General features: G+C 35.4%; 2 protein-coding genes across 3 annotated transcripts in view; one reads left to right on the top strand and one right to left on the bottom strand.

Annotated features, from left to right (window-relative positions):
• The window catches only part of LOC105323794 (L-fucose kinase), a 73,123-nt gene that overhangs the window by 2,213 nt on the left and 53,512 nt on the right, over positions 1 to 17,398 (top strand). Inside the window, exons 3-6 of the mRNA XM_034482664.2 lie at positions 1,067 to 1,218; positions 1,743 to 1,793; positions 2,008 to 2,133; positions 9,511 to 9,583. Coding sequence (XP_034338555.2) covers positions 1,067 to 1,218; positions 1,743 to 1,793; positions 2,008 to 2,133; positions 9,511 to 9,583 — 402 coding nt within the window. The remainder of the gene's footprint in view (positions 1 to 1,066; positions 1,219 to 1,742; positions 1,794 to 2,007; positions 2,134 to 9,510; positions 9,584 to 17,398) is intronic.
• On the bottom strand, positions 11,864 to 17,141 carry LOC117690140 (uncharacterized). 2 transcript variants are annotated; one of them, XR_010712039.1, is made up of 2 exons: positions 12,145 to 17,141; positions 11,864 to 11,927 (listed from the first exon to the last, which is right to left on the bottom strand). XR_010712039.1 is itself a non-coding variant. In XM_066079342.1 (2 exons), exon 2 carries the CDS (start codon positions 16,562 to 16,564, stop codon positions 12,464 to 12,466), a length of 4,101 nt encoding a protein of 1,366 aa, XP_065935414.1. In that variant the 5' UTR covers positions 16,565 to 16,714; positions 16,932 to 17,141; the 3' UTR covers positions 11,864 to 12,463. The 2 variants fall into 2 exon arrangements, 1 of the variants encoding a protein (XP_065935414.1); XM_066079342.1 differs by having other exon boundaries at positions 11,864 to 16,714; positions 16,932 to 17,141.

Genomic DNA, 17,398 nt, shown 5'->3' with positions numbered 1-17,398 from the left:
GCCTGTGCACCCAATCCAGACTTTCAGTATTGATCTGTTGTCCAAAATATTCATTTAATGAGCTAGGCTTTAAAGGCCGAGGATTTTAACTGGGTGGTTTACCTCAGGTAAGTTCAGGTGGGGGTGGAGACTATATCGATAAAGGTGTGAAGCCCCGAGGGGAAACACACTCGCTTGTATATACATGTCTATATACACGAGGTGTTAAAATGCTCTCAACAGAGTTTTTTTTCGATGATCTAGAAAAATATCGTATAAAAGCATGAAATAACCGTGTGGTACATGGCCAAAATCTTTCGTTTGTTTAAACAAGTTTCTGACGGGATCTAGTGAGAGTTTATCACAATGTTTTATGCAATATGTAATCATGGTACTGTACTCAAATACTAATGCAACATTTATACAATATACGTTTGTATTACTTCGCCGATCAGCTGCTCAAGTGCACATGATTCGACCTGCTGCGCATGGTCCAGAGTTGTCTGAACTTGTTTCTTTTTCGGTTTCGGCTCGTGAAAATTCTCAAAGAAATATGATAACTAAAGTTATAAATCGTGGACGCAATATTTGATTTAATTTAATTCTGTATTCTCAATTTTTCACAAACATCTTTATTAATAAAAGAAAGTTTTCACAGATGATCGGCGCCACGTGATTTTGACAGACTGCAGGTGATCAGCGCGTTTGGTGTGGTACATAAACCAAGAACGAGTAAATTTTTAATTCATATCTTTCACAGAGCAGAAAATTTAATTTAATCACTGTCAACAGTAGTTTTTTTTTTATTATAAAGACATGGCGTTTTATTTTCACGGTATCCATCAAAAGACAAAAATTAATTGCGCGATTGTCGTGAGTGCTAGACATGGTATACACAGGACAAGTAAACAAATGTCAATCCTTTTCTTACATCCAATCTGGGGCCTCAATTCAGTTGTTTTACAGGGGCACGCTGACCAGTTAAATTTGAAGGCGGTGCTTATTTTCTCGGTCTTTAAGCACAATAATGAAATTAGTTCAAAGTTAACATCAGTCATGTATTTATTAAATATCTTATGTACAATAGAGCTGGAGCTAAGACAAGCAAAAGGATACATTGACAAAGATGTAATTTTGTTAACTGTGGAGGATCCAAAATCCAATGTGGGGAGCGGAGGTGCCACGGTCAATGCTCTTTTGACAATCACAGAGTACATTAGTGCCCAACAAGGCCATTCAGTAAGCCAATTTAATTTATGTATTTATCCAAATAATTATATTGATACGTTGCAGACTATTTTAAATGAAATATGCAATCAATGAAAAAAAAAATTGGCTATCGGTTTGCAAAGTAATTTTGTAATAGAAAGAACACAACACATAGATAAATCCTATCAAATTCACTTAAGAAAATAAATTTAACTCAGAATGTCAAAAAACCTCAGACTAGAATCTTCATTTTAATATACACTATTCTACTGTTCATAAGCTGTATGTTTAGTAAATAAAGCTTTGAGACTTTCTGAATTATGTGTATAATTATGAACCATAGCTCTTATTGAAAATTCACCTTTCACCCCAAAAAAGTTGACAAGAAGTGCCATTTTGTTATAAACTTTACTAATTACATGTACAACTTTCAAGAATATTTTCAATGTATAACTCATTTAAAAGAGTTTAACATCAATATCATAAGTATCACTTAGAAGACTAAATATGAGTTATCTTTCTTTAATTACAATATTTAATGTTGCTTTTTGTAGGTTATTAGTGCAGAGGTTCTTGAGCAGTCAAAAATCCTTATATTACACAGCGTAAGTGATATGTATATAAATGAAATGTAAAAACTTATTTTGATCTGGTATTATCTATTTAAATTAATGCATTTACATAATTTTGTATGTACATTCATGTTTATAAACTGGATCAATCATTTATTTTATTAGTTAAAAGTTTTTAATACCTTACGAGTGTAAAATTTTTCTTTCAATTTTCAAATCATTTTTTGGGGACACTTTTATTTAAAAGGGTCGGCAGTATCCATATGACCAGTGCGGAAGGGCTTTTGTGACTTTACCTGCCTCATATGTTACACCTGAATATGATGGATTGATCTGCAATATAGACATCCTTATCAAAAATATCACTGAAAAGGTATCGTCTCTACCAGCCATCATGAAAAATTTTGTTCATTTACGGTGTTTTTTAAATTGAGCAGAGTGATCATTCTCATACTGCATGAGTCTATACTGTATACAGGGTTATTTTTGCCCTTCTTCGCTTGCAGATAGTTTTGCTCCATCTTGAGTTTGCCCAGATTTAGTTGTGTTTAAAGAGAGATCATTTGAGATATTGGAATTCGCCCAGTCATAATTTTGCCTGCAGACAACAAGGGAGAAAGGGGCAAAAATAAAACGGTGACAAATATTTCCCGTAGACGTGCAGTAGCACAGTCATTTCTTCCATGATACAAAATTGAATAACATTAGTCATTGGTGTATCGGTAAATTCCTTCAAGGAAACAACTTTCTTGGTAATAAAGGTTTAAAAGGTGAAAATTAAAAATAAATTAAATATGCTCTAGCTCTGCTGTATAGAATTACCGCATCTCACATTTGCAAAAAACGTGAGTGTCAGATCTCGTTTATAGTGTTGTATATATTGTAAAATAAGAGAAAATGCTACTGTAAATATGTTATTGATTCAAACCTCTGCAATTTGTATTAATTCAGACTCTAGCTGAATTCGACCAATTCTTCGAAGTCAACCTACTTAATATACTTTTTGGCTTAAAACCTCGAAGCAAAATTGAGTCATACATTTTGTACCTGTGTTGGTACACTTCAACTGACGTCAATTATAAAAAAGTCGAATTAACACCTCTAAACACTGTTTGATTTGATTTTTAATCTTGATATTTTTTCATATGTTTACAAAAAAATATCAAGATTAAAAATCAAATCAAACAGCGTTTTGAGGTGTTAATTCGACTTATTTATAATTGACGTCAGTTGAAGTGTACCAACACAGGTACAAAATGTATGACTCAATTTTGCTTCAAGGTTTTAAGCCAAAAAGTAAATTAAGTAGGTTGACTTCGAAGAATTGGTCGAAAAATTACAGCTAGAGTCTGAATTAATACAAATTGCAGAGGTTTGAATCAATAACATATTTACAGTAGCATTTTCTCTTATTTTACAGTTTTAAACAAAAGGGAAATAAAATGCATTCCTTAAATCTACACATTGTAATAAAATGCCTGAATTTGCACCATAATATTCAACCCAGTATTCAGTAAGGATTAATGTTGTATTGATAACTTAAGATCGTTTTTTTTTTATCAATTCTCTGCCATATTGTCAAACTGGTGTTAACTGGGGATATAGTACATAACCTAGCCTGAGGGCATGAATAGTTATCGCTTCCATTACCTTTTGATGATTTTTAATTATATACACATACCTGTGAAAGAAATACATTTGAAATTGATAAAAAGGAAAATATCGAAGATATCTTTTTTGACACATTATCATTTTTCACTCATAAAAGTTCACAGGAATGAAAACAAATTATTCCCGGAGATTTATAATGGGAAATGTTTACATCTTTTCACCATTCGGAACTCACTTGGAATTCCTTGCACAATTTTTCAACGTTATCATTGGGGCTATTTCATGGCTGGTGCAATGCAAATATCCCTGTAGACTTTCTATTTTTGGTTGTGTATTTAAACCTAAAGGGATGGAGTTAATAATAATAATTTTTCAATTAGTGGATGAACGTAGTTTGAGCACAAAGGTATCTTTAATTATTGAAATGTCAAGGGAAAAGTGGTGGAAGCAAAAACTCGGGACAGAGTATAGTTCACTGGAAATTTCATTTCACCGCTAATGTTACCGACCATCTATTGCCACTGTAATTATTTGTCAAGACTTTAGTTCAGACTCTTACTGATATATCATATACCGTATGGCTTACTGTAAATTCCTAATTAAACGCGAGGAATTAATATCCGCGTATAATCGCGAGAAGCCCCCCTCGCGAATTCTAAAATCTCGCTTTTAATTTTGGGATGCATGTAATCTACATGAAACTATGATATAATAACGGCATTCTCGCGATTTGATGGTAAATCATTGAATCGCGGAATTAAGTACTCGCGTAAAATAAGGAATCTACAGTATACAATGTGTACATAATCATGATAATTGTTCACACCTCTGTGTGACTTCTTACTATGTACCGGTATATACACATGGGTCAACCTCTGATCTTATTGAAGCCTGCAGGCATGATTAGCATGTTTGGGAGTGTATAAACAAGTACGCGCTACCCAGACTAATTTCAGGGACATCTGGTTAAGATTTCATCCAGAGTTTTATTTTGAATCCAGAGAAAAAAGCTCATAATTCTATTGTTTTTAGCTCACCTGAACCAAAGGTTCAAGTGAGCTTTTCTGATCACCCGTTGTCCCTCGTCCGTCCGTCCGTCCGTCCGTCTGTCTGTCCATCCGTCTGTAAACTTTTCACATTTTCAACTTCTTCTCAAAAACCACTGGGCCAAATTTAACCAAATTTGGTACAAAGCATCCTTATGGAAAGGGGGTTATAAATTGTTGAAATAAAGGGCACAGCCCTTTTCAAAAGGGAGATAATTGCGAAACAGTAAGTTTAGGGTGCATGTCTTTAAAAATCTTCTTCTCAAGAACCACGGCACCAGAAATGCCAATATTTACACAAAAGCTTGTATATATAGTGAAGATTCTAAATTGTAAAAATCGTGACCCTCGGACCAAAACTGGGGCCCCAGGCGGGGTTCAAAGTTTAACATAGAAATACATAGGAAAATGTTTAAAAAATGTTCTTCTCAAGAACCACTGCACCAGAAATGCCAATATTTACACAAAAGCTTTTATATATAGTGAAGATTCTAAATTGTAAAAATCGTGACCCTCGGACCAAAACTGGGGCCCCAGGCGGGGTTCAAAGTTTAACATAGAACAACATATGGAAAATGTTTAAAAAATGTTCTTCTCAAGAACCACTGCACCAGAAATGCCAATATTTAAACAAAAACTTGTATATATAGTGAAGATTCTAAATTGTAAAAATCGTGACCCTCGGACCAAAACTGGGGCCCCAGGCGGGGTTCAAAGTTTAACATAGGAATACATAGGAAAATTTTTAAAAAATCTTCTTCTCAAGAACCACTGCACCAGAAATGCCAATATTTACACAAAAGCTTGTATACATAGTGAAGATTCTAAATTGTAAAAATCGTGCCCCTCGGACCAAAACTGGGGCCCCAGGCGGGGTTCAAAGTTTAACATAGAAATACATAGGAAAATGTTTAAAAATCTTCTTCTCAAGAACCACTGCACCAGAAATGCCAATATTTACTCAAAAGCTTGTATATATAGTGAAGATTTTAAATTGTAAAAATCGTGCCCCTCGGACCAAGACTGGGGCCCCAGGCAGGGTTCAAAGTTTAACATAGAAATACCTTAGGAAAATGTTTAAAAAATGTTCTTCTCAAGAACCACTGCACCAGAAATGCCAATATTTACACAAAAGCTTGTATGTATAATGAAGATTCTAAATTGTAGAAATCGTGACCCTCGGACCAAGACTGGGGCCCCAGGCGGGGTTCAAAGTTTAACATAGAACTACATCTGAAAAATGTTTAAAAATTTTCTTCTCAAGAACCACTTCACCAAAAATGCCAATACATAAACAAAAGGTTGTATATATAGTGAAGATTGTAAAAATCGTGACCCCCGAACAAAAAGTGGGGCCCCAGTAGGGGTTTAGATTTTAACATATGTAGGAAAATGTTTTAAAATCTTCTTCTCAAGAACTATAGTGCAACTGTTTGGGATATTACTATGCATACATGTACATCCTTAAATAATGTAGATTCAAAAAATTGTAACTCCCGGACAATTGATGGGCACCAAGAGGGGTTCAAAATTTAAACATTTTAAAAAACATAAAGGAAAAGTTTAAAAATTTTCTTCTCAAGAACTACAATGTTTTAGTTTGTGGAATTTCTATGCATGCATCCTTCGCTTATGTAGATTCCTAATTGGTAAAATCGTGACCCCCGGACCAATACTGGGGCCCCAAGATGGGGTCAAAATTTATTAAAGAAATATAAAGGTAACATGTTAAAAATCTTCTTCTCGAGAACTACAATGCTTCAGTTTGTGAGATTACTATCATGCATACAACCTTGGATAATGAAGGTTCGACAGTTTTAAAATAGTGACCCCTGGACTAATACTAGAGACCCAAGATGGGTTTAAAGTTAAATGTAGAAGTACCGGTATATATGGAAAATGTTTAAAAATCTTCTTTTCGAGAACTACAATGCATCAATTTGTCAGATAACTACGTCAGCACCCTCAAATAGTGTAGATTCGAAATTATAAAAGCCGTGATCTCAATCTAATACTGGGGCCCCAAGAGGTGTTCAAAGTTTAGCATAGAAATAAAGAGGGAAAATGTTGAAAAATCTTTTTCTAGGGAACTATAATGCTTCAGCTTGTGAGATAACTAGGCAAGCATCCTTAAATAATGTAGATTCCAAATAATTAAAACTTTAGCACTGGACTAATACTGTGGCCCCAAGAGGGGTTCAAAGTTTAACATAGAAAGATATATTGAAAATGTTTTTAAAAAGTTTTTCTCGAGAACTATAATGCTACAGTTTGTGTGATTACTATGCAAGGATCCTCAAATTGTGTAAACTCTAATGTAGTGGAACCAAGAGTTATCTTTCTTGTGTTCTGTACAGTCTGAGAGTTATTCCTCTTGAAGTGGAACTCTGCTATGTTCAGTTTTTCAGGTTGTGTACGTGCGGTACCATCGCAGTGCTTCACATTTTCATTCCTATGTTACTATTTATGTTGTTCAAGCCAACCATAAACCTCGGACCATAACTGGGTCCCCAGAAAGGGGTTCAATGTTTAAAATAGAAAAAGCATATGCTACGAAATGTAATGTTACAAGGAACTGCTGTTCAGGTGAGCGATGTGGCCCATGGGCCTCTTGTTTATTTTTACCCAACAATGTTTTTCCCCCCGTAGTTACCCTTTGTATGATTCTCATTTTACTTTAACTATGACAAATAAATTTCCTATGATCAATATGCATGGCAGCATGTTTATAATGATCGAAAAGTGAATCAATCTTAATGACTGAAGTAAGAAATATAAGAAGAAATAATTTTTGTTCACATTTAATTTGTTATGATAAATTACTACAGAATATCAATAAAAATTCAATTGAATGATTGCGAAATAGTCGTCGCAAACCAGTTTATATGCAGTAAATCGCTAAATAAAGTCGCAGCAAATGTAAGTTAAATAGTTTACAGTAAATTTCTGTACTCTTCCTAACGTGACATTTTTACATAAATTTTATAAGTAATTTTGTTGTTTTATACCTCATGTACCATTGGTATGGTTCGAGAGAAATAAACATTCATTCAGTGTGTGCACTTCAAGACTCCTGTCACTTACCAGTCTGCTTACCTTAATGGTAAACACGGTAATATTTAAAAGGTCTACATTAAACTTGTCAGACTGGTAGAATAAACATTTGTTTTGTTGGATCTTTTGTCGGTAGGAAGTATATAAAAAAATTAATACATGTATATATTTACATGCAAATATGTTTCTTTATTTGAACCTGTAAAATAATGAAAATGTTCAATTTTGTGTAAACTTTTTCATGACTTCACAATGATCATTGCGCGCACTTATCGCTTTAGATTATTATAAACATAGAATCTCTGTAATTTTAACAATTCTGAACAATTTTTCTTTATCAAACGAAAATAGAAGTAATAAGAAATAAACAGCAATGTTAAAAAGTTCACCTGGATATGAACTTGGTTGGTAATGTGATCAAATCTTTCGTCAGCCCTTTGGGCTTCACAGGATTTAATCACAAGACCAACCAAGTTCATATCCCTGTGAACTTCCTAAATTGCTGTTTATTTCTTAAGTATTTAACTTATAAAGTAAAGATGATGATTTCGGTGGGGGCATGGTCAAATCCGATAAAGCCCAAACGGATTTATGATAGATTTAATCGTGCTCCAAACGAAATTATCACCTTATAATATTCAAAGAATGATTCCTTATTACTTCTTTTTATATTTATTATTCATATGCATATTTTTTGATTTACAGCAAGTGTGCCTTTAAATATTAGAAAAGTGACAGAATGTAATTTTGATTTCTTTCAATTAATGAAACTCCTGCTTGCGTCCCAAAAATGCATCATTTGACATTCTTTGGACTGTACAATACAAAGTCAATTGGTAGTGTTATCACAGACGAAGACACTGAAAATTGTAAATATAAGGGTATAATGATATGAAACAATGGATGGGCTAGTCAGTGCATTTACGTTATAAACTGCACATATAACACGTCTCTCTGTTGACTGAAATTTGATGAATATACCGGTATATGTCAATGAACTATTGTATATATATCTCATAACTTGGTCATATTCAGAGGCATTCCTGTTTAACAAACATCCTGGGGTTAATTACCGTCTTTTGGAATTTTTCTGTCAATGAAGATCTGCCATTGTCTTTGGATTTTGAAGAAAAATAATTATACATGTATTGATCAGAATTGGAAATTTTTTTTATATAAAAATAAAAGGATGTTTAAATGACTTTTTTTGATTAGTCAAATATCTGCCCCTCATTTTAAGATTTTCAGCAATTTTTATGTAGTATATCTTATAATCCTATTAAAGTCCAATTTAACAAAAATTGTTGATAATTTTCTCCATTGAGAGGGTCTTTTTATAATAAAAAGTGATTTGATAGCTTCCTGCAACTTAAAATGATAAAAAAAATTGCTTCTTAACTAAATGCACCATCTCTATGCATGGTCACTGTTTTTTGTAAACTTGTTCATTGCTCCCTGTGATTTGTGCATTGTTGCCTGTAAACTTGATCATTGTTTAATGTAAACTTGCTCAGTGCTTCCTGTAAACTTGCTCATTGTTTCCTGTATACTTGCTATTCAAGTACTAACTGTAAATATGCTCATTGTTTCATGTAAACTTTATCATTTTTTTTTATGGAAACTTGTCCATTGTATCCTGTAAACTTACTAATTGTTTCCTGTAAACTTACTCATTGTTTCCTGTTAACTTGCTCATTGCTTCCTGTAAACTTACTCATTGTTTCCTGTAAACTGGCTCATTGCTTCCTGTAAACTTACTCATTGTTTCCTGTAAACTGGCTCATTGTTTCCTGTAAACTTGCTCATTGCTTCCTGTAAACTTAATCATTGTTTTCTGTAACTTACTAACTGTAAACTTAATCATTGTTCCCTGCTGTAAATTGCTAACTGTAAACTTGATCATTTTTTCATGTAAACTGCTCATTGTTGACTGTAAGTTTGCTATGTGTTTCTTGTAAACTTCTTCAGTGTCTCATGTAAACTTGCTCAGTGTTTCTTGAAAACTAGCTTTTTGTTTTATGTGAACTTGATTTTTACAGTTGGCTGTAAAGTCTGGACCAGGACTATGGGTTAGCAGTACAGACATGTTTCTCTCCCTTCCCAAGGAATGTGGTAAGATATTTCCTAAGAAATATTGTGGTTGTTTCAGTTGTTTGTAGTTATTTTCAAGTACTGTTCACATCTGTTTTAAGAGAAATGCTCTCAACCAATAGAAAATGTTTGATCTAGGGTAAAATACTTAAAAACTAAGTGGCTAGAACTTAAAAATTACTTCGACATATCCATTGTATTCAAGATATCGGTGTTCGAGATTTCTAAGTTCAACTGTACTTGTTTTATTAATTAAGAGAGAAAATGTCATTTACCATGTTTATGCAAAGTCTCCCAGGAAGTTTTACTTAGGAAATTCTCCCAGCTTCAAAAGGTCAAAAGGTATAATATTGGTTTTATTGGTAGTAGGCATTGCCGAAAAAATATGAATTATGTACATAACTCAGTGTTATGGGTTTTGTAATTTTTTCTGCAAAGACCACAACGGGTTATATCCCCCAAAAGAACCAGAAAGAACTCTTTTTGTGCACACAATTAGTCCAATACTGGTTTACAGGTAGATGAGCGATCACAAACAAAGATAGTGTAACCGGAACCAGTACGACAAGGGCAATAACTCTTGTGATCAAAGTATCTCTAAAGTCAAATACTGGCTCAGATAAAAATCAACCCAGGTAAGGGGATTCCTGAACTATGGTCAACACTTGTAATGAAAACACCAGTAAGATTTAACACAATTTATTAATGTTTATAGAGTTGATTTAAGTCAAGGATAGCAACAAGAATTTTATAATAATAGACGAAAATATGGAAATTAACAAACAGAAGTACTCAAAGGGAAAATTACTCTGAAAATATGTATAATCTAAATTTATAATGAACTGATATTACAATGGATACTTGATAACTTAATTAAATTCTACAATTAATAAAAAAAATAAGAAAATGCAAAAATGCCAAATAATTGCCAAAAATCAAAATATGTTCCTACTGGGCCACCATAGAATCTAAAAATAGATTTAGTAATAACAGACGAGGAACGATGAATAAGGAACGAGCTACATCTCTATAAATATTAAATTTCTCCTCTATGACAAATAAATGTAAAAATGACTAAGATAATCCTCCTTATAAAAATAAGTTATCTACAACACCTTAAACCAGGACTGGGAAAGGGAAAACCTATCTAAACTTACACTCTAAACCTTAAGGAAAATCTGTATTATAAAAAAAAAATGCTTTAAACCCTACAAAAATGAACTAAATCCTAACTCTACATAAATCATGCTTTCTTATACTAAACCTAACTCTAACCTATTCATAGCTGTAAAACCAAGAGGTTTAAGTGCCAAGAATAGAAAGGGAGACTTACCATAAGGTAATCACTCCCTAACCCAAGTGAAGAAAACTGACCGAACACTCTCTTATATATACCTGTATTCTATTCACTAATTTTAACCAATGAAAACCACAGAAACTAGACTAACTTAGCCAATCAGAGAACAGGTAACTTTATAACTTAGGCAAAAGTGACAACATGGATACTATTTCCTGTAGAAGTGTAACTATAAATAGGATCATTTTTAACTTGTTCAAAATATGAGAGTAGAAAGAATTAAATGATCAACAGTAAGTATTTGAACCTTAAGAATGACAATAAACTATTTAAACTGTAAAAACTTCAAGAAAAATGCAAGCTGTATAATGAAAATAAACAAATTTGTTACATTCCTCCCCCCTTAAAAATAAACAAAATCACAGATTTTGTTTAATTACTTATTAAATAATGTCAAAAGTGATGAGGTTTCATGTCCCTAGCGTTATAACATGTTGGGAGTTTAAATAGTGGTGTAGAAGAGGCTGATGCTCGACGTCTGGCTTCTGCTGCCCTGTCCCTGGCGTCCCTATGTATAGTAGGCAAGGGCATATCTATCTGTCCAGGATTACAGTATCTTGGATTTTTAATGTTCCGACACAAAATACACCCCTGAAGTCCTGGGTGTTTCTTATCCCAATGCTTACGGATAGGCGAAATTTTAAAAGCTCTGAAGGAGCATCCTTCCTTAGGACAATGATACACCGGCACAAATTCCTTATGAAATTTTATGAAGTGGGCCCTGTACGATCCTATTTTGTGAAAGACGTGCTCCCCAGATGGACAGCTAGGAATGGAACACGCTTGTCCATCTGAGGGCCACTCCTTAGGAAAAGATGTACCAAAGAGCTCCTCCATCTCCTCTCGCTCAACTGATAACTGTAAAACATCGGCCATCCTAGCTGTATTCTGCCTGGTGCAGGCAGATAGCTAACCTTGCACAACGCACAACGCAAACAAAAGTCACACGGGTTTCATAGTTTATTTTGTGTGGAAAACGTTGCCGTCGTGAATAATATTGGTAAAAAACTACAACAAATAGAAATAACAAATTACTAAATAGGAAAATATAGAACCTTACTTCATACATAGAAAAAATATGTAAATTACTTTAAAGACCATAATGGCGTGCCATACTTTTGAGAATGTTTTATCTGCATAATAAAATTTCCATCTGTAACTATACTTCAAAAATACAATTAATTACTGACAGATTTAAGCAATAACTTCAATAAAAAAGACTTACTTAGTGGCTCGAGGCACGCATCTAACAAGATTGAAGCCGATAGACAAAGTGAGACCGGACTGGTCAGTAAGGCTGACAGGAAGGGAGTGATTGACCAGATATACGTTGTAGTTAACTTGTACCAAAAAGGATTACCGGATATACTAAACTCAGAGTGGTTAACTTGTACAAAAATATTTCTGAAGAATTTAAATTTTAAACTATAGACAGCACACTCCCCGTCTGATATGAAAATATCACTTAAATGCATAAACCGTACTCTATTCACAAAAAGTTGTTCATGAAACTGTTTTTGTAAATTGTCACAACACAATAAGCATTAAATGGAATGACACAAAAATATAATTTCAGAAATCGGACGCACATATATACGCGACTGTCCATCTTTGATAACGCGAACTTCAAGTTTGCGCACAAGTCCATCTTTGCTAGGAAACACTCTTTCAACAAGTCCTGTCGGCCAATGGTTGCGATGTGCATCACGGTCCTTCAAAAGAACGACATCACCAACTTGGATGTTATCTCGAGTGTCTTTCCATTTTCGTCGCACTTGTAGACTCTGCAGGTATTCATTTTTCCAACGACACCAAAATTTCTCCGCTAGAGACTGAACAAATTTCCATTGAATGTTATAAACTTCGCTGACACTGAGATTTTTAAAATCCTCGTTTGAATCAACGGTTTTTTGAGTAAGTAAAACAGCTGGAGACAAAACGCAAGGTGCTTCAGGGTCGATGGATACAGGTACCAGTGGACGGGCGTTGACTATCGCTGTCGCTTCAGCCATAAACGTGCTAAGGACTTCATGGGTAATTCTTGTGTGCTTAGAATCCAGTAAGATTGAATATCGAATGTTTCCGCTGTTTTTCAGTGTTGCTTGTGTTTTTCTTATCAGGTTGATTGCTTCTGATTCTGTAGCAAGCGACGTCAGTCCATCATCGACGTAAAAGTTGTTGTAAACAAATTTACGAACATCATCGTCACCAACAGATGATGCTTTTCGAAGTCCATAGGTGGCAACAGCTGGAGATGGTGTGTTTCCGAAAACGTGAGCTTTCATTCGGTATTGTATTAAAGGTTTTTCAAAGTTGTTATCCTCGTACCAAAAGAATCTGAGGTAATCACGATGATCCTCATGAACACGAAATGCATAAAACATTTGCTGAATGTCACCACTGATAGCAATTGCATTTTCACGGAAACGCATGAGGATTCCAACAAGGTTGTTTGTTAAGTCTGGTCCAGACATTAACACACTGTTCAATGAAACGTCTTGAAACACAGCCGACGAGTCGAATACTCCTCGGATTTGATCCGGTTTTTTCGAATTGTACACCCCAAAAAGGGGTAAATACCAGCATTCCCCAGGTATGTCGGAAGGAGCAACTTCTGCTGCCCCACTAGCTAAGACTTTTGACATGAATGCTAAGAAGTGTTGTCGTTTGTGATGATCTTTCTTTAAACTTGTGTTGAGGATCAAAGCACGTTTCCAGGCCTGTGAATAATTGTTAGGTATCACTGGTTTTGACTCATTGAAAGGTAATGGTGCGGACCAAAAACCATCAGTGTCTTTGTGGAACTCTGCGTCCATAAGAGCTACAAACTTGCGGTCCTCAACAGAAGGTCCAATCTTGTTGTCAAATGGTGTTCGTATGAATATGTCATCATCATTGTCCTTGACATTGATATTGTTGTGACACACTGGAAAGGTGGTGCACCTTCCGTCATTAAGAATATGCGTTTTGTTTACATTCACTTCCGTTGGAGGATGAACTTTACCAATACAAATTTCACCAATGACGACCCATCCTAGTGGAAGACGTTGAGCAAAGGGTTGACCTTGGCTGCCAGTAATTTGGTCGCGCACATGATGTACATCGGGTAAGTCACGTCCTATGAGCAGTTCAACATTCACGTTGCGATCTAGGGGTGGTATGAAAGGTGCAATGCATTGTAGATGCGGTTGTGATTGAGCGACTTTGGGAGTAGGTATTTCAAGATGCTCACTAGGAATAGAATCACATTCAATGACTTCCGGTAAGTTGAATGTAGTTGTACCATCCAAGGCTTTGACACATAATCCGTTCACACGGCGTCCAGCGACTGTCGTTACACCGGAGCATGACGTAAGAGTGTAGGGTTTACATTCTCCTGTAACTCCGAGTCGATCTATCAAATAAGGGGACACCAACGTCCGGTTGCTCTGGTCATCGATTGTTGCATAAACACGGATAACTTTTGCAGGATTTGATTGACAAAACACGTCCACTAAAACGATCTTCCCGCAAGAACGACTCCCATGTTTTCCTTCTTCATACTCCCCGCCATTGCTTAAGGCAGTTTTTGCTGTTGAGACTGGTGTAGGGGATTCGGGGTTTGAAGGACGACGATCAATGTGCATCGCTGTGACATGATAAGGATTATCACAAATATCACATTTAATGTCCGCTGTACAATTTTTGGACACATGACTTTGTGAGGCACAACATCGGAAACATAATTTCTTATCACGTAGAATGTTTTGACGCTCACGTAGTGATTTTCTTTTGAAGCCACGGCATTCGTTCAAAGAATGTCCAGCATTGTGTATGGGACAATGTGTTGACGGAGTTGATGATACAATTTCAACTTTACGAGAAGTGACTGCGCCAGTAGGTCTAGGTTTGCTGTATGCCATGTTTGTGTTTGTGGACGGTTGACATACAAGTCCAGGATCGTTACGGATTTCACACATTTCACGGATGAACTCGACAAAAAAGGAAAATGGAGGGAATGCTACTTCATTCCGTTTTTTATATCTAGCTGCTTGAGAGGTCCACTTGTCTTGTAGAGATATGGGTAGTTTGGCAACTATGGGTAGTACTCCAGTAGATGAATTGAAGTAGCTCAGACAAATTTCGTATTTTGGATAAGTCATCGCCGATTCAATTTCAGTGAGAATGTCCACGAGATCATACAATTTGGCATGATCTTTATTTGTGAGGGTTGGAAACGAGTGTAGTTTCTGTTTTAGAGCATGTTCCACCATCTCAGGTCTCCCATATTTATCGTTCAGTCTATCCCAAATACGCTTTACACCTAGGCTAGGATTGTGGGTGTTTGCGGAGCGCAGTGTGCGTGCAAACTTTGACGACTCTGGACCCAACCATTTCACAAGTAAATCCATTTCCTCAAACTCTGTGACACCAAGTTCTAGTGTAACACTCCGGAATGAAGAACTCCAAGAATTGAAATTTTCTGGACGATCATCAAAGTTGGCGAATCTTGTGAGTAGAAAATCTTTGCGTAGCAAAAACTTTGAAAAGTCGGCCATTGTCGAAGTGTTGTCGGTCCGTTGTGGTACTAGATTTGGATCAGTAATCATATGAGGCAATGAATTTGTAGTAACACAAACTTGACACATTGAATTCGAGGGAACGAACACTTGAGAAGCTGCATTCAATGGAGCACTCCGTTGATCAACTGAATTTGGAACACGCATCTGAGGCACTGAATTTGAAGGAACACTCATTTGAGACACTGAATTTAAAGGGACATTCACTTGAGACACTGAATTTTGAGAAGCACAAACTTGAGGCACTGAAATCGAGGTAGAACAAACTGGATTCACTGAATTAGAAGGCGCACACAATTGATGCATTTGATGAATTGGAATTGAAGGAACACAACCTTGATTAACTGCATTTAGATATCCCGGATGTCGGCCATCCGCCTCTGGATGTTGAACACTGATTGGTGGATTCTGTTCAAAATATGGTTGATTTTGTTGAATGTGGCCATCCTCGGTATTTGATGGGTTATGGTCGTGTTTGAGGATAAACGAACTCGTCATCTGTTCCCTTGAGTAGATCGGAAGATCAATCTTTTCTTCTTCTGTGAAGTCCGCTTCTGCTGAGATGATTTCTTTCTCCTGTCTGACGATACTAATTTTTGCTTCGATATCAGTTTTTTGTTTTAAAAGCTCACCTTCTCTCTTGATCAGCTCTAGTTTCGCCCTTTCAGCTTGCGCTTTAGCTCTTTGAAAACTTGATACATTAGACGACACATGACTTAGTGTTTCAAGGAGTTCAAATTTGGTTTCCTTCAACTCATCACTTGTTCTTTTTACGATTGAAAAACATTTGTTCATTGAAACTTCTAATTCATTTAACAAGTTGACCGCCTCCTCTGTATTTTGAGAAAGTAGATATTTCTTATAGTCTTCACTAGATATACAGAAATCTCTGAATTTCACAGAAATTAAACGTTCTACTTCTCTTATTTTTTGAAAGTCCTTTGCGCATGTTCCAGATGTTACAAGAGCATCCTCCACTTCCGCCCAGGTTTCATCGGTTTTACTTTTCAGCCTTTCACACTGTTCGTTGAACATGACGAGGCCTTTGGGTGTGAGTTTCCGTATCCGTCGATCCTCAGCAGACATGCCAAACGAATTCACTAATTTTTTACTATTCTGCCTGGTGCAGGCAGATAGCTAACCTTGCACAACGCACAACGCAAACAAAAGTCACACGGGTTTCATAGTTTATTTTGTGTGGAAAACGTTGCCGTCGTGAATAATATTGGTAAAAAACTACAACAAATAGAAATAACAAATTACTAAATAGGAAAATATAGAACCTTACTTCATACATAGAAAAAATATGTAAATTACTTTAAAGACCATAATGGCGTGCCATACTTTTGAGAATGTTTTATCTGCATAATAAAATTTCCATCTGTAACTATACTTCAAAAATACAATTAATTACTGACAGATTTAAGCAATAACTTCAATAAAAAAGACTTACTTAGTGGCTCGAGGCACGCATCTAACAAGATTGAAGCCGATAGACAAAGTGAGACCGGACTGGTCAGTAAGGCTGACAGGAAGGGAGTGATTGACCAGATATACGTTGTAGTTAACTTGTACCAAAAAGGATTACCGGATATACTAAACTCAGAGTGGTTAACTTGTACAAAAATATTTCTGAAGAATTTAAATTTTAAACTATAGACAGCACAAGCTGAAAATAAAAGAATAAAAGGATAACCCAGATTAATGATAGAATTGCAAGCATTTCTCAATTGTAAATAACCTACTCCGAAATAACTGATGATAAAATCTTAAATTCTAAGACTTTATTGTAAACTGTACTATATAAAGGTTAATTCAATAGCTATCTATTCAAAATATGTTTTCTCCTATAGAAAAACATCTAAAATAAAAGATGCCTAAATGCATCTATCCCTATAGATAACCTATATGAAAAACCCT

The sequence above is a fragment of the Magallana gigas genome, chromosome 3, assembly GCF_963853765.1.
Source record: "Magallana gigas chromosome 3, xbMagGiga1.1, whole genome shotgun sequence".
Taxonomy (NCBI): Eukaryota; Metazoa; Mollusca; class Bivalvia; order Ostreida; family Ostreidae; genus Magallana; species Magallana gigas.
Note: the sequence above shows the minus strand (reverse complement) of the source record. Positions and strands in the feature narration are given on the sequence as shown.